Source organism: Streptopelia decaocto (assembly GCF_964273445.1).
Source record: "Streptopelia decaocto genome assembly, chromosome: 11".
NCBI lineage: Eukaryota > Metazoa > Chordata > Aves > Columbiformes > Columbidae > Streptopelia > Streptopelia decaocto.
In genome coordinates this window covers 19,521,747-19,547,790 of record NC_138666.1, presented here as the reverse complement: position 1 = coordinate 19,547,790, position 26,044 = coordinate 19,521,747, and the positions used below count along the sequence as shown (strand labels likewise).

At 42.5% G+C, this 26,044-nt stretch overlaps 2 protein-coding genes across 2 annotated transcripts in view; both read right to left on the bottom strand.

The window, feature by feature from the left end:
- Positions 1–3,826, bottom strand: part of WWOX (WW domain containing oxidoreductase) — a 465,117-nt gene extending 461,291 nt beyond the window's left edge. The window contains exons 1-3 of the mRNA XM_082063118.1: positions 3,701–3,826; positions 1,857–1,921; positions 546–603 (exon numbers count right to left, since the gene is read on the bottom strand). Coding sequence (XP_081919244.1) covers positions 546–603; positions 1,857–1,921; positions 3,701–3,807 — 230 coding nt within the window. The 5' untranslated portion in view covers positions 3,808–3,826. The remainder of the gene's footprint in view (positions 1–545; positions 604–1,856; positions 1,922–3,700) is intronic.
- A 15,140-nt stretch (positions 3,827–18,966) lies between these two features.
- CLEC3A (C-type lectin domain family 3 member A) lies at positions 18,967–24,561 on the bottom strand (the record flags this gene model as incomplete). Its single annotated transcript, XM_082062828.1, has 3 exons — positions 18,967–19,358; positions 22,357–22,437; positions 24,447–24,561. The coding sequence occupies 3 exons, from the start codon at positions 24,559–24,561 to the stop codon at positions 18,967–18,969; spliced, it is 588 nt and encodes a 195-aa protein (XP_081918954.1).
- Between the last annotated feature and the right edge of the window lie 1,483 nt (positions 24,562–26,044).

Below are 26,044 nucleotides of genomic sequence, written 5' to 3'. Positions count from 1 at the left end.
GACTCTGCCATTGAAAAGATACAAAAGCAAATGTTCCCAGAAATCTTTCTGCTTCTGTGAACTTTCTCCTTCTCTCTCTAAAAAAGCCTTTGCTAGCTCAATCCCCATCCTCTTTGCCCTCTGTGCTGTAGATGGCAAATGAGTCACAGCTGCAGCACTTTTGTTTTCCTCCTGTGTGTTGAAAGCACCACTGCAATGTTAGCAATCAGCTGTGAAGTCCTGGATACATTTTTAAAGTAATACTTACAGAGTTTATCCATAAAGGTATACAAACAAAACGAGTCTACGTGAACATGTCCTGAGGGTCAGCAAGTCACTGCTGCCCAAGCCACTATTTCTGTGCACATGGAAGAGTTCAGAAAACCACAAACAGGGCTCTGGACACTGCCACAATTATAATATCTGCATACGGAATCTGAAGTTGTACTTATCAATTTTGTTGTCTTTCCAGCTGGTATTGTCACGGAATCATAACTCCAAACGGCCACCCAACACGAAACACAGTTGGTCCTACTTGTCCATGTTCTACATTTTGACATACTTACTCCACAAAATATACTTGTCCATTTTCATCAGTCTCCTGCTCCCATCCATACGGCAGACCTAGGAAACACACACACATCATCTTTTTGCAGCCAGTAGATACACTCACATCTGAAGTTTAAGTGATTTCTCAGACAGACGTGGCAAAATTCTGCATTATTTCTGTAGGTGATGCAGCCACCTGCTGCACTTAAATACTGACACCTGAAAGGATATCTGCCCTAATCACACACAACTGCTCTCTAGTAAAAGTACAATATACAGGAGATCTGGTACAACTGTAGTGATTTGTATATTAAGTATAATCTAAAAATTCTTTATAAAGACTATTTCATGCTATAGCACAAACTGGGAAAATGTACCCATGCTACCTACTACTTACACATGTCCATACTGTACACAGTTCAGTATCTATCCCTGATAAAGTAAACAGCAAAAGCACTGAGCTAAACATAAGAAAAGTTATATGTAACACATACCAAAAGCTGGAAGATCAGAACTCTCAAGTGTGTATGGGATACATTAAATTGAAGTTGGAAGGAGAGATAAAAGAACAAAAATGAGAAATCTTTACAAAATAAATTAATATATAAAAGACCCTTCAGAGGTACTTATCAGATAGAATTGCCAGTATTTCTAATCTTGGCTGAAAAGTACTCATTTATAGTTCAATCAGCTCAAAATCTAATGAAAACATTCCAGTTAGTTGTAGTCAGATTACAAATGCCAAAAGAAATATGGCTCGCCAACAGCATAGTACCCCATACAGAAGCTTCTGGAAAGATCTAATCTAAGGCACTGATCCAAGGTCCTCAAGAAGCCGTATACCTTTGGAAGTGTCCTGCAACATTGGCTGCCTGCCATTCTGGCACAAATATTCAATTCAATTAGGGAAAACACGCAAAATGAAAAGTAATGGGCCTTCCTTCAGTGCCAGGGATATTCTTTAATCAAATGTATTCTTTGAACAATATAATACAATCCACCTATAAATATTACTTGACAGGAACCAGGAGATCAGAACTCAACCAGATAATTCCAGACTGTCTATATGCTTTGCAAGCCACAGCAAAACAATCCCTTTATCCTGGAATTAGTACTTTGGCATTATGGAGCAATACAGGAAAGCCATAAAACTGACAAGTGATCACTCTGCACAGACACAATCGCACACATCAAACCCCACTGCAATCAGCTGTATTTGCCAAGCTCGGTTTGCCTGGGTGATCAGCGTCAACTAGAAGATCAATGAGATCCAGTTCCTGAACAAACTCCAGCTGATGTTGGTAACATAATTTCAGCTTAACACAAACCTCCTGCAACACGTTTCCTCTTCCCAGACTTCGGATGTTCCCACTGTGTTTTTTCTTCCAAGTGGCTGTAGGGAAAGAAAAGTAAGATTTCAGAAGACTGTCTAATCATTTCTCTAGTATAATCTTTTTTTTTTTTTTATACAGGACATACAGTTCTTTTAACTTTTTTGGTTTTTAAATACGGGCCAGAAAATGGCTTGTCTTCCACAAAAAAGAATCACGTCAATCCCTTGCTCAAGAAAAGTCAAAACTACCGTTAGAAGCTCTCTGGCTCCCACATTGCCACAGTTCTGAAGGAAAAGTAACCAGAGAGCACAGAAGTCTATAAAATTTAAAATAAATGTTTGACTTTCCATCTAAATTTTGTTGCTTATGATGAGAAGAAGGAAAACACAAAAGTAATTTGGTAACTGACTGTGTTCATACCTGACTCATCACAAAGTCCTTTAAAGGTCTTAAACCAAAGTAACCCTATTCCTGCTAATTTTAAAGTTCATATTGTTGATAAGTTTTAAAAACAAATTTCCAAAATTTGCAGAGGCATCACAGATATAGAGCTTACGTTAAAGGTAGCAGTAGTGTAACATCTCTTCATGTGAAATAGTTTTAGACACACTGTTTCAGCCAATAAAGGCACACTCATGTTATTAAATTGAATGGAATTAGTTCAGTTTCACAAGCTAAAAACCAGAACTATTCAATTAATTGTTTGTGTAAAAACTACTCTCAGTAATATGTTATTGTTTTGTAGATTTGCTACTTCCTTTCTGAAAGAGCTTTTGAAGTCAAAGGAAATATACAGAAACCTGACATAACAAAAACAAACATCCAGAGAGAACTGACAGTGTTTATAAACAAGTGCGGATAAATCAAAGCATTCCGTCCAGTGTTTGTAAAACAGAACTTGGAAGGAAGATGTCAACTCACCACAGGTGAGATTGCACTATACTTTTCCCCCTTTTTGTGGAAGGGAATAAATCTTGCAGCTTTAAATAGACTGAAACAGATTCCAAGATCAGTACGACTACATAAACCGCAAGAGATAACATATCAATACATATTCCAGTAAGTCAGCCAGGCCTGTAGCACATCCCTTTTGTAACCAGTGAGGACGCGACCATTTTCAGCGGCACAAGCAGATGGTGCTAAACGCAAACGTTCACCTCGTGTCAAAGCTGTGGGTCATGAAGAGCTGACAGCGTTTAGAGCTTTTAACTTCCACCGTACCTGTTTCCTCCCTATTCCTAAGAGAAGGGAAACTAAGAAAACTCCAGCACCGCGCAAGGCTCAGGGGCCCGTGTGTACAGAGATCACCCGCAGAAGCACGAGGCGCACGGCAACAGCGGGTGACAGCGCGTCCTGCCCCGCGTCCGGGGCTCCCGCAGCGGGCGGGGGCCGGGGCTCTGCCCGGCGCGCTCAGCCCCGCACAGCCCCGCCTGCCCTGGCCTCCGCGGGGCTGCGCACCGCGCCCAGCACCGCGCCCAGCGCCGGGCTCCGCGGGGCTCCGCACCGCGCCCAGCACCGCGCCCAGCGCCGGGCTCCGCGGGGCTCCGCACCGCGCCCAGCACCGCGCCCAGCGCCGGGCTCCGCGGGGCTCCGCACCGCGCCCAGCACCGCGCCCAGCGCCGGGCTCCGCGGGGCTCCGCACCGCGCTCCCGGGCGGGCACCGCCCGCGGAAACAGAGTCCCGGGGACCGGGCCGGCCCGGCGGCAGCAGCTGCTCCTCCCCGCGAGACGGGGCGCGAAACGGCGGCTCGTGCCCGCCCCCCGCGCTGCGGGGGCAGCAGCACCGGCGGAGCGGACGCTGACCCAGGGGGCTCCGGGCGGGCTCGCTCCCTCCCTTACTTGGCGTAGTAAAGCCAGCCGTCCCTGGTGGTGCGCTCCTCCCAGCCCGGCGGCAGCTCCTCCTCGCTGTCCGTGTCCTCCAGCCCCGCGTACTTCAGCGCCGCCATCGGGACGGGCGCCCCGCGCCGCCGCGCGCCACGCCGCCCCTTCCGCCGGGCCGCGCGGCGCGGGGCACCACGGGAAGTGTAGTGCGGGGCCGCGCGGCTGCGGGTCCGTCACCGCGCTGGAGCGCGAGGAGCCTCAGCTGAGCTGGGAGCGCCGTGGAGGGAACGGGAACGCGAACCTCGGGCTGGGGCTCAGCGCCTCCAGCCCTCTGCTTTCAGAGAGGGCGCGAATACACTGAGGTCCCAGAAAGCCACGAAAAAGTGCTGTTCTTTAAGCTCTGGGGCGAGATTCGCCGCGGTGACCGCCCCGTTGCCGCCCCGCATCACCTGGCGGTGTCACTGGAGTCAGCTGCAAGGCCGGCAGCGCTGCAGGTCGGTGAACGGCAGTAACCCGCAGTGGCTCTGTCCGTCCCGCTGCAGCCCCCTGCAGCTGTGGCGGGTGAGGACGCGCCTCGTTTGTTACCGGGGCTCAGCTGACATAGCACACACCTGACCCACCTCGCTGCCTTTGATCCCGTACCCACATGCTGACTTATTCACATCTGCTTATATAACCAGACACAGCTGTCGGCGTTTGCGGCAGCATCTCCCCATTGCAGTCCTTCGGCAGGTGTTTTAAGAACAGAAAACAAGCCGTTGTTGGGCAGAGGCTGTGGTGGCCGAGCACTGCAGCAGGTGGCGGTGCGAGCCCACAAACGCAGCAGCCTCCTTTGGGTGACATTGTTGTGCGCTGCTTGGGACACTGACCTGTATGGCTCGCTCACTAATAGCGTGCATATCTGCCTACAAAAAGCAGCGTGAACTTTTTGCTGCCCTGCTGCTCCCATCACTTTGCAAGTTCCCCGGAGGAATTGGACCTACTAAATTATCTCCTCCTGCTAGAAATAAAAACTCATGCATCAAGAGCCAGTTTTCATAGGAGAGTATTACCGGGAGCATTAAAAAAGGCTGTGACCATACTCTTTTGGGTAAAACTTCAGTGACATGCTCACTTCTGGTCTGGGAAGCTGGTGAAATACTCCATAGGTGACTTTGTGGAGAGATGTGCCAGGTCTCAAGAAAACATATTATTTAAGTCCATGTTTGATGTACAGAAAAAGAGTGTTAATCTAGGAGTAGTACTGCGGGAGAAGGTAGTAGTTGGTTTTCTTCCCGTTGCAGTCTGTTAGCGTTCAGCATCCAGTGCTCCATGAATTGCGTTGAGTGGAAATGTGGAAATCGTTTGAGGGTTTTCCTATCTGTAGTGCATAAAGTACGCCTTATCTCCTAAATGTAAACAGCAGCATTGTAGTATGTCAGTGCTAAGGGTGTACAGTGTACTTTAGAAAGTGAATTAGAATCTTAAAATTACATGTATATATGTGTATGTTTATATACCAATTAAGGAGAACCGCTGCCTTTCATTTTAAAATATTTACGCTAGGAATGAAAAAGCAAAGGCTTTGTTTGGCAACAAAATGTGGATATTAACAAATTGCCTTGAAGTCCTTGGTACATGAGTAATATGATATCACAGAAGTCCTAGGGGTTTATACTGGTTTTAGTGCAATTTCAGTTTCTACAAAAATATCTGAGAAATCCCACACCTCTTTGAAACTTCAGAATCAACAAAGACTGCAACAGTTATGATACTTTTCACAAATATTTTTTCCCCCTATACTTTTAACCACCTCCTACTTTTCAAGAAGTTTTCACTGGGAAATAAAAAAGTCACAGTTGAAAATTTGATGACTCATGTTATTTACTTAATTGTTTCAAAGAATGTTGAAATTCAACCATTTATTTCAATTTCAAATTCTGACAAAATGGAAGATTAATTCTCTTTCAGAGGATCAGATAAGTCCTTTGTCATCTTTTCTAGCTCTTGCTTTTTACATTAATTTAGCCTACATCTGTGTTATTTCAAGAGTTATAGGCTGCTTTGCCTTATACACTAGGAGTTTTTCATGCTATTTGTTTCTTTCTAAGCTTTAAGTGCCCTTAGACTTCAAGTGCTCTGGTAATTGCACTTACAGTGCAAATGTACCAACAATGAAGTGTTTGCTTTCATGCATGTTGCATGCTCAAGAATTTTGGGGTTGTTTTAGGTTTGTTGTTGTTGTTGTTTTTCCCTTCATTCTACACCCCCCTATCAGTTACCTTTGGATGACTGTACACTGTCTGCTTACCTGTTTAAAATCTTTCCTTCATTCTCTCTCTGCATCTCTACCAGCCATCTCAGTGAAGCACATCACATCTGCTTTGCAGTAACAACTTTATTTCCTTGGTAAGACTGTGGGAATTCTTCCTCAGTGCATGTTACATACAACAGTTTAACAGCGTTTCAAGGTGTACGATAGAACTTGATTTTAAAGATGCTTCATCAAGCAGTTTGGGATAACCATAAGTTTGGCGTGAGTGATACTGCGGCTTTTAGGAAAACATCTGCAAATGCAGGTGAAAGGGATCAACTATCTAAATTCAGATGGATTTCATTCATGTTGCATATGATCTGCAAAAGATGTACCGAGAAAATCTTGGTGTTAGGCCACCTATAAAAACCAAATTATGGCAAAACAGCTCTTGGGGCACGTGTGAGTTATGACGGGCTAGCCACTAGGTTTAGACACCTATGAGGCTCCTCATAAAAGGCTTACTGAGTATAAAAAAGGATGGAGAGAAGGCTGGCAGCACCAGGTAGTGACAAACACCTTGTTTTTGTACATTTTCTGTGCTAATCATTAGTCATGTTTCTTTGTTTGAAGATAAACGGCCTACAATCTCGCAGAGCTGAAAATATGTCCTGTAGAGTCAGCCTTGTCATCTAAATAAAATAAATTAAATAGTGTGAGGCCTAATGTCCATCCCTGAGGTATTTCACTGGGTCCTTCTCCTCAGTGGTCTATTATCTCTGTTTATGGTCCTTCAGCCGATTTTCATCCTGCCTGAAAATCAATTTGAATTCAGTAGAAGGCCAACAGTACATTCATTTACATTCCTGACATCTACTGATTCTGTACTTCAGTTACAAAGAAAGCAGTCACAGTTGCTTAATCTACTAACTTAGTGTTAAGATGATCTAATGAGAACAAAACGTATTTGTGGAAGTCCACATTAATGGATACGCTGGATTTCGTTTCAAATGTTACATAATGACCTGGCAAACACGGTGTATTTCACTGAATGGTACGTCGCTATTGGAGGAGAAATTTCACATGGCTAAAACCTCATATTGGCACCAAGTAGCTGGATTTTCAAAAGGGCTTAAGTTATTGAGTGCTGAATGCTGTTGAACCTTGGGTCTTGAGTTTGAATGTACTCTTAAAAACCTGGTCATGGGTTCCCTTGAAACTCTAGCTTTTATTGTACAAGATGTTTGAATTGAGGTATTCACCTTTCCTTACTGAATGAGAATGTATGTTCTGCGGTTTTGAAGAGGGACCAAAGGGAAAGTTACTTCCAAAAATAGCCTGTGCTTCTGCAACATTTAAAAATGAAAAATAGATCTTTAAAAACTAATGGTTAACAATGTGCCCTCATTACTCACGTTTAAATTGCTTTTCTTGGCACGGAGCCTTTTTGTGCTGGAGCCTCTATTCTGTAGTTGGAGAGAATCCAGCATTTTAAATCTCTGATCAAACTCACAAAACTCTTCATGATTACTCTGTCTTTGGTGGTAAAACGAATGCCTCAAAATGTGTTAATAAAAATGTTCAGACACACACTTTTGTATCCCTAAGCCAGACACAAGGCTCTAATGGGGCTCTTCTGCTACAAATATTCATACAAGGGTTTGGAATACTGAAAGGTAGTGTATGACAGTGTTAAGAAGCAGATCTCGCTTGTCTCAGCTAAAGACCAAATTCCTGAATGTTTTTCTCATTATGCATTAGCTTCCAGTCACAAGTGTGATTTCTTTGGGAGCAGAGCTTGATAAGATACTATTTAGCTTTTTCTTTAGTAAAAGTCAGTTGTATCTGGATCTTATGGAAGAATGTGAGGACACTTCCTAGTTCCTGATGTGAGAGGGGGAGCAGAGATGCGTACGTAGTATACATATCACTGCTGAGCAAGCAGGTGAGAAGAAGCACAAGTAAGAGAAGCAGAAGTTCTTACCTTCCCAAGATATTCCCAGCAAAGTTTAGAGTATCATGAGAAAAAGAAAATATTAGAATCACCTTTTCATACTGCTTGCTTGACATCGCAGCTAAGGAAGGCTTGTGAAACACTCACATCAGACGGTAGTTGGTGTGCTCTCACTTTCTTGAATTGAGTTTAAAGACAAAAGGTGCACCTATAGCATCTGAAGCAGACAGTTGTTGTCAGCAGAGCTTCTCAGCTCCATGCTTAGTAACTACGTAGTTTCCAAAAGGAAACTCGTGTCTAGCTGTCTCAGGACATGTAACTTGGAGGATTTGATGCCATAGACATACCCTACTCATTCTATCCTGAAAAAAGTGTCTGTTCTCATCAGCTGTTTTGGAGAGGCCAGCTTGTACAATGGCTACCAAGCAGACCTAACCAGAGATCAGCTTTTCATTTTTTTGGTTCTTTTCTTGCTGCCCCTCCATTCCCTGCAACCAATCCTTCTTCTCTCCAAGAAAATACATTTTTTTTAAAACCCTCAAAATTTTATGCTTAGTTTGATAGTTTTTCTCCTCCTGGTTTTTCGGTTTGACCACAAAACCAGACAACCCATTATTCACCCAGCTTTACTAACAAGCTCCTTTCTCAGAGTCTTTGTATCCTGCATAATGAAGAACATCTGCAGGTTGCGTAAAGCTTGACATTTCCCTGCCTATTCACCAATGGCCTTTTCCTCTTTTCTTTCAACGACTGAATAGATTAACACTGCCATACTACTAGTGCAGTGCATGGGAAAGGAAACTGGCAGAGTCTCCAGAACATTCTATTCTTATCACCTTCCCTTAATATTTCAGTAGAATTACCCAATTCATATGGTAATAATTTCCTTCTAATCAATGTTTCATATGTAGCCTTGCTTATTCACTCCTACTTATTCCTACTTGCCAAGAAAGCTGAATGAGACTATTGGGGGTATCTGTCTTTCATGATATTGAGACTGGATTAGTAATGCTGGCAGCATGCTAACAAAAAAGATGGTTTTCATTAATTAACACTTATAAATAATGTGTTAAAGGTTACAGAGTGCTTAAAAGCTATTACATGGACCAGCCAACCAACAATTGCTTATAGCACTTCTGATGTGCTTAGAGCACTTCTCAACCTTTTCAAAAACAAAAAGGCCACCTACCTGAAAAAATGCTGACTGCCTAGTCTTGTAGAAATAGAGTGGTTTGTGCATCACTACTACAATGTGTTTCATGTGAATTAATGTTTTATTCTTCATATTAACATATCCCTTTTTGTTTTTTTTAATGGTTTGGTCATGTGCATAGGATTGCTTGTGAGACCAGTTTTTGGAAGGGAAAGAGACCGTTTTGCAGGCTACCTTGTAATGTTTGGAAAACCACCAGTGATCTAGACTGAGGCTTAGTGATATATGGTACACAATGCTCGTGTAAGGTGCCATTAACAGTTTATTTATTAACTCTTACTAGAAGTGTACTCAAGGACTTAGATGCCAGTCATTGATATTATTGAACAGCTGCATACATACATGCAGATACAGTTTATATTTCCTAGGAAACCATCTGGTTTTAATTTCACACTAGTAGAATATCAAGTTTCAGTAGGGCATCTAATGAAGTATGAAAAATCTGGATTTAAACATTTGAAAAAAAGGCAGCAAAGCTTGTCTTCTGGTGGTTAAGGACTACATTAAGTCTCCTAGTGTCCCTGCTATGTCAGCAAGATCCAGTGGATGTTACTTAATTGCCATGTATTGGCAAAAATATTATGGGAATAATTATAGTGCTGTGCAGACAAAAGTTTGGGAAGATTCACATGCTTGTAAAATCCCTATGAGCCCGTTGTTTGCCATTCGTCACAGTGTCTCTATAGCAGAGTACACAAAATAAAGCTGAAGCTGTTTTCTTTGTTACCTGTCCCTGATCTCAAAAGCTGTGTGTGCTCCACATGCATTGCGAGATTCCACACTGTAATCTGGGCTGATCCCAAGAACTGAACTGGATTATCCATTAAATCCATCCACTATCATGAGGTTTTTTTGCACTCTCAAGATAAATGCTTCCTTATAGAATAAAATATTTTTCAAAAGGATATTGATATGTGATTATTTTACAGACTACACAGTCTTAAATCTTCGCATTAGCCATATTTTTAAGTGAAATGGTTTACATTTTTGTAGCATATATGGAATATATTTGCAACAGGAACAGGGTAGTTTTACTTATTTCCATTTCTCTAACCAATTAAAGGTATAACTGTATAAAAGTACAGTAAGTATTTAAACCAAGACAAATATCTTAGTCATCAGCTGGTTACAGTGAATTTCCTTGTCAAACTTGACCAGGTTTCTGAAAATCAATTTTCCTGCAGTATCCACGTTTGCACTTCACCATATTGTTTCCTGCTTAATTAGATACTAGCCACAGTTTGTTTCATGCTTTTAATCTTGGTATTTTTCACATTGGTTTAGCTAGCTTAGACTGCCTGCTCAGTTACATGTATGATGATAATTAGTTTAACAGCATGATAGATTTATAGAGCAGTTCAACAGTAACTCACTATTGTCTACACTGATCCTGTAGTGCACACTAACATAATTACGGTAAACATAGTGGAGTAAATATGAAATATAATGTTTATCTATTGAATGTTTGGCATAGCATTACCTGACCCAAGAACCAAAAATAAAGTGAATTTGATATAGGCTTTTTCATAGGAGGAAAATTCAGGGTGTCTGTCAGAGGATGGGGTGCTTCTGGCAGGAATGGTCCTGCCCTCCTCACTCTCCCATCTTTGTTTTCTGGCAACTGGATCCTTCAGCGCAGTCAGTTCCCGTGTGACTCCCACACACACACACCCAACTGCTGCGCTCGGGATGCAGCTACATGTTTATTGTAATTCATCAACCACCCCAGCTCTGACTCTTGGGAAAGAAAGAAATCCTAGTGCCTAAGATATTGGGCCCAGAAGATCTCAAAAAATAAAACTTTTCCTTGCTTGATGATGCTTTATTTCAGCCATTAATTTCTTAATGCTTCAACTTCACCTCTGTAAAATGGGGATAGTAACCTCCCTTTTGTCTATCTAGATTGTACATTTTTTGGAACAGGCACTTTGTTTTACCATGTACACAAGGAGGCCCTGAACACAGGACATGCTAGTATTTTAAGTTAGAGTGAGTAACTCTGATTGCATATAGGGAAAAAATAAACAAATCAGTCATCTTTTGAAAAAGACTAGTTGTGCAGCTGCTGGGCACTTCTGGTGAAAGTTGATTCTGCCCTAAGAAAACAGCTTGCTTTTTTAATCCTTACCTCTTCCCTTTCTCAAGAATCCCACAACTCCTCTTCTCCTCCTGCTCATACTCTTTTTGCTCTCCGTTCCTCCAAAAACAGACAGCAGGACTAGCAGAGATACATTTTCCCACCAACATGTTTAATACATGGTAAATATCGTTTTGTCTGGAGAGAAACTGATCAAAACCAGATTTCAGGGCGGGCAGGTTCAGCACCGGCGGGCGGACAGCGCCCGCGCAGCACCGAGCCCGCGGAGCCGGGGCCGGAGCCACCCGGCGCCCAGCGGCAGCGCTTCGGCAAGGCCACTGGAGCACTGCTGACCCCGGGGACAAAGAAATAACCCCAAAGAAAAGAGAAGGAAAAAGCTCAGCTAGTAGCAGGCGAGCTGCTGTGGAGCTTTGCGTTTCCCAGTGCCCTGGGGTCCGCTGGCGGGTGGACAGTGAGTGCTGTGTGCACGGAGGGAGCGCAAAAGCGGGGTGGAAACAGCTCCCGCAGCACGCAGCAGCTTCCCCTGAAAGTTCCTTGATCTTGCCCACCAACTGGTCCTTCAGGGTCCCAGCAGAGCAGGCAGGCGAGTCGTTCTCACAGCAGAGATTTCTGAGCAGGCACTATCGAGGGACAGCAGCAATGTAGCAGATGGCATCAGTATTTAGGGCAGCCAGTACTCACGGATGCTGCTGTGCTGATGCTACACTGAGAGATGAAATCTTTTGTTACTGAGACACCCCCTGATGACTCATGCCACTTTGGGGCTGGAAAATCAGAGGAAAAAATATCAGGGTTTTCTCTGCCCCTTTCCTTCTTGAGCTCATGTCTGCATTTAGTAGTCTAAACACCTCCAGAAATGAAACCGGGGTGATAACCAGTAAAAAAGGAAGAAGAATAACAAGTTCCTGTTTTGACCCAAAGTCTGTGGAAGCGAATTGGAAATCAACCCTTTCCCTTCAATAGTTTGCAGATCAGGCCTTTGCACCCTGAGTGGACTGAAGGATTTCACTAGTGAATACATCTCCAAAACAAACAGCACTAAGCCTGGTTCCACTTCTGTTCTCTTCACTGGGAAGGAAAAAAAAAGCACTGTTACTGAAGCAGGAATGAGTCTATTCATTAGAGTTGAATTTCCTGAAAAAGCAAAGGGACCTGGCAACACCATGTTTTGAACAGCCATGTTCTGCAGGAGCACTTGAAAATGCTGGCCTTAAAGTGGATTGTACTGTCACATTCATGTACTAAGAGTAGGATTTAAACAGGTGTCTTTGCATTCACGTTAAATAACTTTGGGTCTTGTCATAATAGTACAACATTAGGAGCTTTCTGCTCCATTTTCTCTAAGGATGTACATTTTATTTTTACAAAATGATTACCATTACCTGGACAAATAAAGTAGTACCTCAGTAGAACAAAGAGAAATGCCACTGTGCTACTGAGGGGGTTGAGTATCCCTGGAAAAGCTATTTTTCCTTGTATTTGTCTAAATTAAAGAGACAGAGATGGCTTTAGTTTCAAAGGGCTTATTAATTACTAGTAGCTCTGGTAGCTCTGATACAGTACAGAGAAAAGAAAACTCATTTAAAAGTGCATCATTTACTTTATCAACTAAACCATCTTTAGAGCCTTGTCCCCGCTGCGCTGCTGCTTCTCTTTTTATCTACACCTATACTCATCTTTGGCTATCCCGACAGAAGGGATCTATGTTTGTGGAATTTTCCACATTGCTTCTGCATGAGCATAGAAAAATAAATCACAGTGCTTTAGTATGTGTATCATGTTCTCATGCTTTAGGGCTGAAACTATGTGTCTTACAGGCAGCCTGTCTAATTAAATGTGCCATCCACAGCCACCTGGCCATACTGTATCGGTAACATGCTCATTCACTACCAAAAAAAGTTTTGAATCTTCTTTTCTACTTAGTTGATGCAAATACAAGCCAAAGTAATGCTCTGAATATTATAGAGAGATTTTCTCAAGAGAAACCGCAGGTGTTACGAGTTTGCTCAAACTAGATTATTTCCATTCAAATCGCTGTACTATAAGTTCTCCTTCTGTCCTGCACAGGCAGGGCAAAGAGGCAGGAGCAAAGCTCCGTGTGCACCCCAGCCACTGGGCTATTCTTTCCTAGCAAGTGAGTTTGGACATTTGTGCCCACATCTCAGGTGCCGCTGAGGAGGACAAGAGGCCGTCTGGCGCAGCGCGGTACTGTGCGCTCCGTGTTTCTGAGCCTATAGACCGATGCAACCTGAGACACCAAAGATAGCTTTAAAATACTCTCAAGCCATCCCGTCCTCCCTAAAACCTGGCTGGGGCGAGGAGTGCTGTATCAAGACCATCGCTCCAGGGAAGTTATCTTTTGTTTAGACAACACTAAGTGAGATTGATGTTATATTTATCAGTGCAATAAACTGTTTCTAAAGTACCCATCATTTAGCTTCCGAGATATAGTATTGCTTTTGTCCTTCCCTAAAGTGATCCACAAGATGGAATTTAACAAGAAAAGAGAAGCTATAGAAGCTTTGTAAGAGAAAGTCTATAAAAACCCTCCTATACAGTAAATAGAAAATCAATAAAGAAGGCAATATTTCCAAACCCTGAGGAGTAAGTGCAGACCACAGTGAGGAAGAAATAAACAGAAGCAGAGTTCCTTTAAAGAAGAAAGTGTGCATAGTAGTGCCTTACTCTTTTTTTTCCAGAAATAATGCAGGAGCAGTTAGAGGTTTATCTAAGCCAGCATAGGCCACATTCTGCCTCTATTTGTAAGCAGTCACACAGCTGTTAGGGGAAATACAAACAATCTAAGGTTGTGCGTCACATTTTTATTTTGAAATACAAGCTTTGACAGCATATCTGCAATTTACTTGGTAACCAGCAGGTTTGGCCTGACTTGTAGCATATATTCCTTTTTCACATGTTGATAGAGATCAGTAAGAAGATTTGGGACTCCTTGAAATGGACTATTTGCCTCTTTCCAAAGGCAGAGGGACAAGGCTTGTACTAATGAGAAAATTCTTGCACAGTTCAAATGAGGTCAAGCAAACACCCTGGAATACTTTTGTTTCTGCATAGCACATTTCCCCTCAGAGAGGGTGCAAGGCAGGAAGCTACATGCCTGTGATGCAAGCAAACAGGTTTTCCATGTACAGGTGGTAGCTGTGCGTGTAACCCCCATCTGTGTCCTGTGCTCAGCAGCCTCTTGCTCCCAGTGGGCTAATCCAGCTCCTACTGAAGGCTTTGAGCTCGCCTCGGTACATACATGCCTGGTCAGCTGAGCACAGAAAGGTGCTTCCAGCTGGGATGCAGAAATTTCATCTGGGATTGCATCCTCCAAAGCCTGCCTTGGAGTCTGGTACAAAAGGATTTTCTCATTTCGTAAACACCCCTACAGCGGAAGGGACACAGCTTTCCCGAGAGCACAGCCATCTCGATGTTTGCAGAGCTAGCTTAATCCCAGAAGAAGGCTTAAATTGGAGAGTAAGACCAGGGACGCCAAAGTTCAAAACCATTTCCCAGGATTTTAATGGATTTCCAGTTAGTTTTAGTTAGCAAATATTTGACTATTTTCCATTTTTAAGCTTCTGCTATGGAAATCCACAGCACACATGAATCCATCAGACAACCTGTGTCTCAAACACAGCTGAAAGCTTTTCACTGAAACCCAAGCATTCAGGTGGGGATGGGTGCTTGATGTATGCTAATAAGCTTGGGCTGAGCTTAAATTTGAGCAGAGGTTCTAGCTGAGGTTTTTTGCTCCTACAGAGGAATCACCCCTGTTCATTGCTATTCAAAGGTAAGAGTCTCTGAGTTTGTTTCGTGTTGTTTACAGATACAATTGCTGTTCTTCAGTAATTACCTGGATTTAGGTGGCTGCAGTGTGTAATTCAGACAAATCATATGTCCCTGTGACATAGCAACAGGTGACATCATAACTGGTCTGAGCTTCCTGGGACAACATCGGTGCCTCAGAAACACCAGGTGCCCCACAAGGTAGTAGGATGTTGCTGAGGGTGCTGGTGGATGGAAGGAGTTTAACAAGGTTGAATTTTGCACGAGTACTATGGTGAGTACTCAAAAACAGAACTTTAAAGTCTTTTAAATTATAATTCTGGCTACAGAAGCAAATTTCTCTGCTCCTAGGAAATTTTTCTTCCTGGGAGTTAATGTGCATGCTTAAAGATTATGGACAAGAACACATGGAGAAAAATCACAGAATCAACTGGGTTGGAAAAGACCTCAGAGATCATCGAGTCCAACCCTTGGTCCAACTCTAGTCCATTTATTAGATCATGGCACTAAGTGCCATGTCCAATCTCAGTTTAAAAACCTCCAGGGACGGCGAGTCCAGCACCTCCCTGGGCAGCCATTCCAATGCCTGACCACTCTCTCTGTAAAGAATTGCTTTCTAATCTCCAGCCTAAACTTCCCCTGGCAGAGTTTAAGCCCATGCCCCCTTGTCCTATTGCTGATGCCTGGGAGAAGAGACCAATCCCCACCTGGCTAGAACTGCCCTTCAGGTAGTTATAGAGAGTGATGAGTAAATGGAATGAGTAAAAGTTAAGATGGAAAGGTGGAAAAAGGTGAAAATACCAGTAAATACAAGCATTGTGCTTAAATTCTTGTGTGTAGGGTCAGCTCTGGGCTTGGCTTTGAATTGTAACTTCCTTCTACTCCAAACTGCTCTACTTTGAATTCATACTGCCCGCTAAGCTCTCTAATGAAGGTTGGGGGCAAATCAGCAAGCCCTGGGCTCTGCTGTACAGTTGGAAAAGCCCGAGAGATGCTCTCAGCTGCTGCCTGAGCTTTCCCTCCAGGGACAGACCGAGAAGCTCTGTAGTCCAGCTCAGCTCCAGCCAGATGGGTGTTGGTGCTGGCAGTCTGTCCTCTGCCTCGGACTCTCCCCAGCTGGCAGGCAGCATCAGCAGCTCGCTAGGATGGAGCTCATTCTGGTTTAATATACGTGGGCAGAGCTGAAGGAGAGAGAAAGGAATGTAGCTGAGCTGTTAAAAACCCTGCGAGATGTAGCAGGACTGAAGCCAGACCAAATGATACTGGGTGTATATCATGTGTAATGGACAGGATGAAAGAGTTTCTCCTTCTAACCACCTTTTCTAACTACCAGTTCTTATGCTGGGAACAAATTGCTGCTAAAACACATAGTAAGGCAGAAGTGATCTGAGTGCTACAAGGGACAACCTCTTGAATTAGTAGGAGATCAGTTGCCTAGGGATGGAGCGGGGAATGGTGACTTAACCCTGTGCCACCCTACAGGGTAACTGGAGTGTCACACCTTCTGTTGTTAGGTTATAAAGGTTGGGGTGGCAACTCTGTCACTTGGGTGCCCACACTCAGCTTTGGCTTCCTTTGAGTGAGAAAGGAGAAGGAATGAGTTCTCCCTTGGGGTGGAGCAAAGGAGGGGGAAGTCTGTGGACGCATCACATGCGAGGTAGGAGGGCAAATATAATTATGAAATGAGTAGGGAGAAAATTGTGCGTTACTTGACCTGTTGGGATGTTGCAATGCATTAGGTTTTGTATCTTGTCTTATCATATATTCAGGGCACTGTTCTTGAGGCTTTTATCACAACGACTGCTTGGTCTGTCAAGATAGAGTGCGCAAAACACTTTGAGCTAAAAACCAACCAAACAACAACAACCTTATTTTTTTTTTCTTCCAAAATGAAAATTTGGTAATCTTTATCGTGAGAAGTGTAGGTTTAGCAGCTGAATGTTGAGCACTATTGAAAATTAGTATCAAGTCTTTAAAAAACATATATTTTCTGTTTTCTTGCAAACATGCGAGCAGATGTTCAGACATGTTATGTTGGACCTATTTCCTTTGGCGAGCAATCGGAAGGAACTAGAAGCAGTATTTGTTAGAGTAATTGCATTCAAATGGCACTTCAAACTTTGTAAATCCTGCATTCTCCCCTTACACCACTAGGTGTGAGTGTTGGAGCTTGCAGCAATGGTTGGTTTTGCAGCAATGAAGAGGAAAGTTGCTGCAGTGTGGCCCCGTTGAATTCACGGTTGCCCCAGCAATTCCCACCTGAACGGTGATGAGCGTCCAGTGCAAACGGGAAATCACTGCCTGCCCATTCCACGCTACAGGGCCCATCTGCGGAGCAGAATAGCCCAGCAGTACTTAGCAGGGAAAATATTTTAATCCAGCCTGTTTAGTCAGGAATCACGAGCAAAACTCCTGGCTCTTGGAGCCCTTTTGCCAGCTGAACGTGATGCATTGGGGAGCAGGAATCCCTGCGGCACAGTTCGGTGTGACCTTTGCAGAGATGAGGAACCTGGAGTTGGAATTTGAAGGGAAAATGTCACTGGGAGACCTCAGAGGATTTCAGAAACTAATTGCAGGAGACTGGGGTAGAGAGGGGAGCCTAAACTGCTGGGGTGGAAAAGATGGGCAATACCATGTCATCAGGAGAGAGAGGAGGTCTGGGGACAAGAACTGGTGCAGCAGCAGGGCAGAGCAGGCCCACCAGGCAGCAGATACTCTTGTTCACTCTGACCTCACTTCACACTAGTAAATAAAAGGTGTGTGTGTGTATATATATATATATATATACACTATATATGCATATAATATGCCTAAGGACAGTACCCCTTTTCAAGGCCTAAAGGCCTTGGAAAGAACGGTGTTCAGCTGGATGCGTAAAGCTGTCAAAAATACTAATACAGTTAAATACCAGTAATTGCAAATTTATTGCATAATTTGAGAAAATCATGTACAACTAAAAGAGGAAAAAGTAGGAATTAGACTCCAAGCAGTAATATATTTAAATATTTAAACAAAATTCCTTCACACAAGAGAGAAACTGCAGTTTATAACATGAAGGTTCCTTGAGAGGTTAAGAAAAGCAAAAAAAATAACCGGCACATTTAACTTCATTTTCAAATGTCAGGTGTGTTAAATGGGGAAGAATTGCATGTGGCCGTGGTTTGGCCCCGCTCCTTGCTGTGGGTCAGGAATTCAAAGCTCCTTTCCGATCCTGCAGGGGAGGAGGCTTTTGCACATCTTACGAAGGCATTACATGGTGGAGGTATGATCCTAGGGTGCTTTCATCTATGGGAAGGTTCCAAATGACATCTAATATTTAACCACAATTGAGACATTTAGAAGCAAACATGCTTAGACTAAGTGATGTTTTAGAAGAGGTACTTCCCCTTTTTCTAGCAATGTATCATTTTTAGCTCCATGTAGTTTAAAAATTAACATCAGATTTTTGTTTCATTTGGCTTCCTCAACCCATAGGTAAAGCTCTCGGTCACAGATCCATCCTGTTAAACTCTACAAGGATGGTGGCCATTTTTCACAGGAGCTCACGTAATCCCAGAGTCCCTCTTAAGCACTAAACTCTAAGGATCCCTACACCTTATATTGGCACATGTCACCATACAGCAATCCTCTGTAAACTTGAAGCAAACTCGTTGGATCTCTGAGTTCAATACTATCCTACCATGGAGATATGAAGTACAGAAATAGGAGGTAAATCCCAGCAACCTGAACATCAGGTTGAAATAACATGCTGAAATATGACGCAATGTAGGTGAAAACATAATATATATCCCTGGACATAGTAAGAGCACTCAGTAAACATTTTTAGCATCTGAACAGAAAATAACTTAATAAAGAAAACTTCTGTTTCAGAAAAGAATGAGTACGATGCAGAAGATGGATATTTTTAACTTGCCGCTGTGTGAGTGGGAGGTTTTACTAACAAGCAACACTGCGTGTTAATAACCCCAAACTTGGTCACGGTCATTTGTACATATAATTATGGGATCAGAAATTCACAAATGTATCTTTTGGCAGTGCGGCAGACTTCATCCACCCACTTGCCTTGTGATGACTGAGAAAAGAAGACACAGTTTTCGCGCTTCCCCCCATTTGGTTGGGCGCGATCCCAGTTGAAGTACTGCAGAGCCATGCCATTGACATCCACAAATTTCCCTTCGTTTATCAGGTCATTGACACCCAACCAAAACTCAGACACTCCAGGCATGCTTTTCTTGCCATAATCTCGAAGAGCATTTGTTTCATCGTTATTCCTTGGGATAGCCAGTGTTCCTCCTTTGGCTATGCAGTCTTCATTGGCTTCATGAAAATATTTGGTGCCTTCCGATACGAGGTAGCACTTCTTATGGGCCTTTGTCCCACGAAGACAGACTGTGAATAGATATTTGTTTGCGTGCTCAGTAAAAGCCTGGGCTAGAGCTTCGAATAATGCTTCCTAAAATCATAATATTCCAAAGGTATGTTGGGGATTAAACAGACAAGCCCCTCAGCGAATGAAAGGCTCTTACCTCCTCAGGATGGGCCCAAAAGTAGCAGCCAGATCAGACTTGGCTGCGACTCCTCCTGTTGCTGCAGGAGCCCGTGTGCAGCCCCAGGGCAGCGTGTTCGGGCTGCTACGGGCATTCTGCACAGTGCTGGCGACTACAAGGGGCGCCACAAGCAGAACATGCTCTTCGCTCCAGCAAAAAGACACTTAAGAGCAAGGACAGACAGCTGTGGTCTCACACTATAAAGTGCTTTGAAGAATACTTCCCGTGTTTATGCTGATAAACCTGAGTCATGCTCTTGAGCCCCAGATTATCTCCAGCAATGTAATTAGTTCAAGGACTCTCTTTACTGGTTTAGAACACTCAAATATAACCCAGGCCTGTTGTCAGTGTTTCTTAGGTCTTCTGATGGAATGGATGAGGTATGGAGGCTTTTGTTGTTGGCAGATGTGAGCTGGTCATCAGGAAATATATACTTGGCTTCATAGTAAGGAGACAGCTCTGAAGGTCTCTTCATATTTACGATATTTAAGTGCCAAAGTAAAGTGTTATGCAATAACTAACTCTATTCACTAGCAAACAAAAGCAGGACAGAAAAGTGCTATTTTAAATGTCCTGCTCACCAGAAAAATATTGATTTTAAGTTCATAATGCAAATCTCTGTCTGGATGATTGACAAATATATATTGCCACCCACAGAAGAGTACACATTCGCCTCTTTAGTTCTTAGTTTCTGGTCTCTTCTGCAAAGTATATCCCTTCAAGCTCTAAATTTAAATGAGGAAAAGTGACTTACATTTATAAACACTTTAAAAATGTATATGTATTAGTAAGCTTGCGTGACAATCTGAACCAAATAATGTAAACTTTTGCATTTATAGATCTGTTTGCTTTTAGTTCTATTGGAACAGATCGGGGAAGTCTTGATGCAAAGTCAAAATGTACTAGAACATGAGTTTGGCACATGTTGTGTAGCTGGAATCGCTTTGCAGAGCCGCTGTCAGAGCTCTTCCAGGCCAAGGTCTGTGAGCATTGGATCCTTAAACTTTGTTACCCAGTTCTCCTAATGCAGTTATGTTGAAAACTGCCTCTCTCAAGAAAAATACCTACGAGAACAGACCCCTCATGGAAGGAGTGTTCCTTCTGAAGGTAGCAAGGGCCTTGAATACACTCCTGTAACAATTATTTTTAGAATCTTTCATGTGACTGCTTCCAGATTATTTCATTTATTGCTTAAACTCATCTTGTACTTGTATTAGAAATATGTCATAAAACAATATGAACATCTTCTGTCCTGATGTTTTCTGTAATCTGTTTTTAATTCCTCTCATCTCTTCTTGTAAAAAAAAGTTATTATGTATCTGATCAACAGGATATGGAAATCCACTTTGGGCCCTACCCTTCATGTCTCAGGGTTTGAATACTTCCAGTTGTGGTATTCATTGTATGTCTTAGCTGCATTTTCAGGGTCATCATTTTGTATTAGGGTTTATCCTTCAAATGCTGTCCTTTCCAACTGCTAATGGCCACGGAAAAGTAACGAACATACTTGCTAAATGTTGAATTCTTTAGCAAAATTATATTAATGGGAAAGATTGGAGAGATCTTCTCTACTTCAGCAATGCTGCAGTGATGATGCGGACTGGCCCTCTTTAGGGAGAAACTGTGTGTTGCTGAAAGGCATGTGGCAACATTTCATGGTGTGTAGAAAGGGCAACTAGGAAATTCAAGCAAAATAAATTAGATTGTAATGTGTGTCTTGGAAACACCCATAGCTAAAAAAGCTCCTTTTTCAAGTATCAGAAGTCCATTAATAAACACAGAGCTAGAGGGGCAATAGATCTCTTTGCCAAATTTGGAATCCAGTTCAACAGTGTGGGGTCTGAATTTATAATATAGCTCAAAATAAGTTTAGAGGATAGAAAATCTCTGGCTCTGGTTTCATTTCTAAGCCACTGCATGCTTACTGTCAAGCTCCTTCTGGAAGCAATACAAGAACTACTTTTAAACAAGAGTTGCTTGTCTAGCACAGGCTCCCTCTTTTGAGAAACTTCTAAAGTCTCCTTACAAGAAATTTAAAATAAAAATATTTTGTAAAGCTCAAAAAGCTCTGTGTAACCCAAGATGGAAAACAGGACAACCCAGATATTAACATCTCTAAGGAAAATGTTCTGTTTCATGTGAATGATGTAATTTCCTCTGCAGTGCCCTTTTGTACATGATTAAATGCCAAGTTTTGTGTCAGCAGCTGTGGAAAAGCACAACTGTTTAGTAGGTGCATATGTATTTACCCATCTCATTTTGTTTGGAAATTTCCATCTGGCTATTGAAATACTTAAAGGACTCTGTGCATCAATACAGGGTATTTCTGAACTCACAGTGGGTATTCTCAGTTTTGTGTTAACATTCACGTTTCAGTGTTGCAAACTGCACACTTTAATAAGGCTTGGTCCTTTTAGCTTTCTTTGAGGGATGTTCTCAGACTTCCTCATGAATATTTTTGCCTTGCTAGTTGGCCCATGTTCATAACAAAGCTGGGGACTTATTGACCATCTAAACTCTCTAATCCAGCAACTCCCATTGTGTTGCTTTAGTCTGATCCTACCTAAAATCACAGCTTGAGGTTGGGCATAGCGAAGACAAGAGCAGTTCTTGCTCCAGATTAGTTCTTGCTCTTGGTGAAGAATTGTGGCTTGTATGCCATTAGTTCAGACTTGATTGTCCTGGAAAGCTTCCTTCAGCACCTGTCTCACCACCCCAGCCTCTCTTAAGGAGCTGTATTTCCCAGTCACTAATCCCCATCATGAAGAGGGATGGGAGTGGAGGAGGGAGAAAAGGCAGTGATAACTTTGGAAGACATTGACCCATGTAAGCCGCTTTACCTGTCTGAAGTGCTTGCATTTCTTTCAGAGCATTTACTTCTCGCCACAATTTGTCAATCTGTGTCTTTAGGTCATCTTTTTCTTAAATAAAAGAAAGGTAGAAAGATTAATAGGTATGCACACACACATGTTAACAGCTGTTTCAAAATACCACATTGCTGAGATATCTTTTGATTTCTTTTAAAGACTCTTCCTTAATGAAAGGATTTTTGCAGGGTTCCCACAAAAAAACAGGAGGAACCCACCTTTACCTTTCACCCTCATAGTTTAAACCTCATTTTCAGTTGGACTGTATCCTAGTAACTGTTTGAAAACCATGGGTTATTGCAGCTAGTTGTTATTTTGTGTGCCAGCATCTAATTTACAGTGAAATTTTCCTGTTTACTTTTGAACCTGTGCACCATGGTGTATGCATATGACATACAAATAATAGCAGAACACAAGTTGTGTTTATTCAAAGGAATCTCTTGCTTAACACCATGAGGAGCAGCTAATATAATCCAACTTCATAGTGCGAGTGTATGTGGACAAGCCTGCTGAGCTGTAATGTCCCTTCCCCTCCCCTTTCTCTCTCCATCAGAACAGAGAGGGCCTGGTGACTTGGGTCACACAAATTGCATCTGAATCACCATTCTGTAGCACTTGCAAAAGCACCAACAAGATGGTGGGGCGAGAAAATAAGCTAATTTGCACATAACTCCATTTTTGTATCTTCTTTTCCATTATTTTTTTCTTAATTGTTATAATATTCCACCACCATCGAACAACTAGCAGGCAAGCTTCCATTGCACAAGATGACAATTTGATTGCAGCAGTAACCAGACCTTCCAGAAGCCACAGTAATGAACATGAGGAATAAATAAGCTCTTTCACATGTAGCAGAACTAACAAAAGCACAGTTCCTACAGCTCTGTGTTGCATCACCTAATCCTCCATCTCTCCTCCATGGGGATAACCATGGGGATAACCCCACTGAGCTCCACAGCTCCCTGCTTCCCCAGGGCAGGACTCCAGTTCCCCGTTCCCTGCAAGCCTCAGTTCACAACAGCCCCTCCATGTCCCTCTACTTCAAAAGAAGCAAGAAAAACCCCAGAAAAAGCCAAGTTCCTGCTACAGCTTTTAGTGGGACACTAAGGCAGGTTTGGGGGGTTGTTGTTTGTTTATTTTCACTCTCATTCTGAATTTCATAAAATATTGGGAGACTTATCCTCAGGAGCTCCATTCTTACACCAAATTTTTTCAAGTTCATAAGTTACTAATGGAAGGTTGACAGAAAAACATGCTGGAAAAACAGACATGTAAGCAGCCTGTCCTTAGGACACTGAGCTTAAAACCACAGAGATTCAAAAGGAGAAGTGTATATAACTGTATAACCCTGGAGCAGTGTCATTGTGTTGTACAATGGCTTTATCAAAGCTGTGAGGTTTTTTTCATTGACTAGGAGTTTAAATATTTGCCACTAGTGTAACCTCCACATCCTCTTTTATTAGAAAGAAGTCTTTAATTTAAATATACAGACATTTCCAAACATTCACCAGAGTTATATTTGCTCTGTAAATTTCACTCTGGGAATTTATGCTTATCTTTTTCTGCTAATTTTTTCTCATTAGTTTGGCTTGCCTTTTCACAGTACTTTTCACACAGGTAAAGGGAATATTTCAGAAATATTAGACATTCTGTCAAAATTAGAAAATAGTAAAATCTGAACAATAACCCTAGGAGACCGAATATTTTATCCTGCTCTTTTTCACCATATGTACATGAATTTCCATTATTCTCATCTTGGTCAACATAAGCGCACAACTAAGAATGATCAGCCAGAGTCCTCTCAGTTGTGCCCGAGTTCTAAATGACGTTAACAGACATGACCAGGCAAAACAGAGCAAGTGTTTTACAGTCCTGTGTCCATAACTCATTCCTGGCCTTGCTAATTCACACAAAAATCTTTTAAGACTGGATATAATACGAACGCAACTGTTTATAAGCATTTGTATAATGTTAGTTTCTGGTTCATGCAATGTTTTGTAAGTAGACAGTAAACTTGCATATTCTGTAAGCTTCTATCCATCCTCCCAGTTAAAACCCAGTACCTTTCACTCTACGTTTGCTGTGCTTCCTGGCTTTGAACTTGGAAGCCTGGCTGATGGTCTGATCCAGCAGCAGGATGCTTATAAGTAGAAAAATCCTAAGTCCAGTTTGTGCCATGTTCCTTCTAAAGAATTTAACAAGAAGCTTCGAGAGATTCTCTTTAGCAGCTACAAGAGCAAGTCACACAGACACATCTCAGCAGGGACTGACTGGGGTCAGTTTTATAAAAGCGTGGTGATAGGCTTGGCTGCACTCCTTGCTTACGAAATGTGTTTAATACTCGAGCTGGCTGTAGCATAAGGCACCCCCTTGTTCTCACGTCTCATCTGAAATTCCTGTTTCCGTTTTGAGTTCGGCTGGCACAGGTTGCTTCTACAGAAGCTGCACCAGCACTGAACAGTGCAGGGACTGCCACTCATGATCGCCATAATTCTTGTTGTAACCTTGAAGCCCGAAATGTATGGAAAAGCAGACGGATGCTCAAAGACACCCTGTGTGCCAGCCTCTTGGAGGGGCAGCCAAAAGACTTCTCCAAAGGTAACAGGCTCAGCCAGCAGGGCTCTGTCCCAAGCTGATTAAGTCATGACAATGGTCATGATCCCATTTCCACTGAAACAAAAACAGTGTCACCCCCTGAGTAAATGCAAACACTGCAGCGACACACACAGAGTAAATATACACATTAAAATAATGTTATGTGAGGAGTGTATTTATTATTTTATGAATTATTTTATAAAGAGTTACTAAATGCCTAATAAATACAAGTGCATTTCTGATTAGGAACAGTATGCTCTATCAGCAGGGTCTAGTCAGGGGAACAAAAGACAGCGATGCTCTTCCAAAGGTTCCCAAGTCCAGACCATATGGTCAGAAGAATAATAAAGAACAAGGTGCTTGAAGCAGGACAGTGTATCTCTGGACTCCAGGGCGCACTTTGCATTTGAATCTTTTACAGTTGCCCTGGGCTCTGTTGAGTTTTGTGGGGTTGCCTTTTAACTGGGATTGCTGAAGTAGTAGGACATCTTGCTGATTTTGGTGGACAAATGGAATTGTCACAACAATGTGCCTGTTGATCACAGTCTTTCACTTGCACTGCCTCACCTGCTTGCTCTCACTCTGTGTTTTCTCTACTGCTGCCCCCTCCAAGAGGGGTTTTGTTTAAAATGCTGACACTGAAGTCACCATTGGGTGATGAGGTGTTGGCAGGGACACCTCATGTGCCTCAGAGCTGTTGTTCCAGACACCTCTTTGCCATCTCTGCCTTGGTTACATTTTGCTCACATTGCCAGTTTTTTTTCAGAATGGTAATAGCAAGAGACTTATTACTTTACTAAATGAAAGCTGAGATTTAGGGACATGCCGTTGTAAGACATGAATGCATACTGGCTTTTTCCAGCCCCCACATACAGTCTAAACCCCAATACTTAGAATGTAAAACACAACTACACAATCTGTTTTGGATACCTTCAAACAACTAGCTATATCCTAATCATCTTTAACTAGTAAGTGTGTATTAAGCATTAGTTAATAAACTTTTCATAAATGCATCCTGATAAGATAAAACTCCATTTCAGTGGTCATGCTTCCAAATATTGATGTT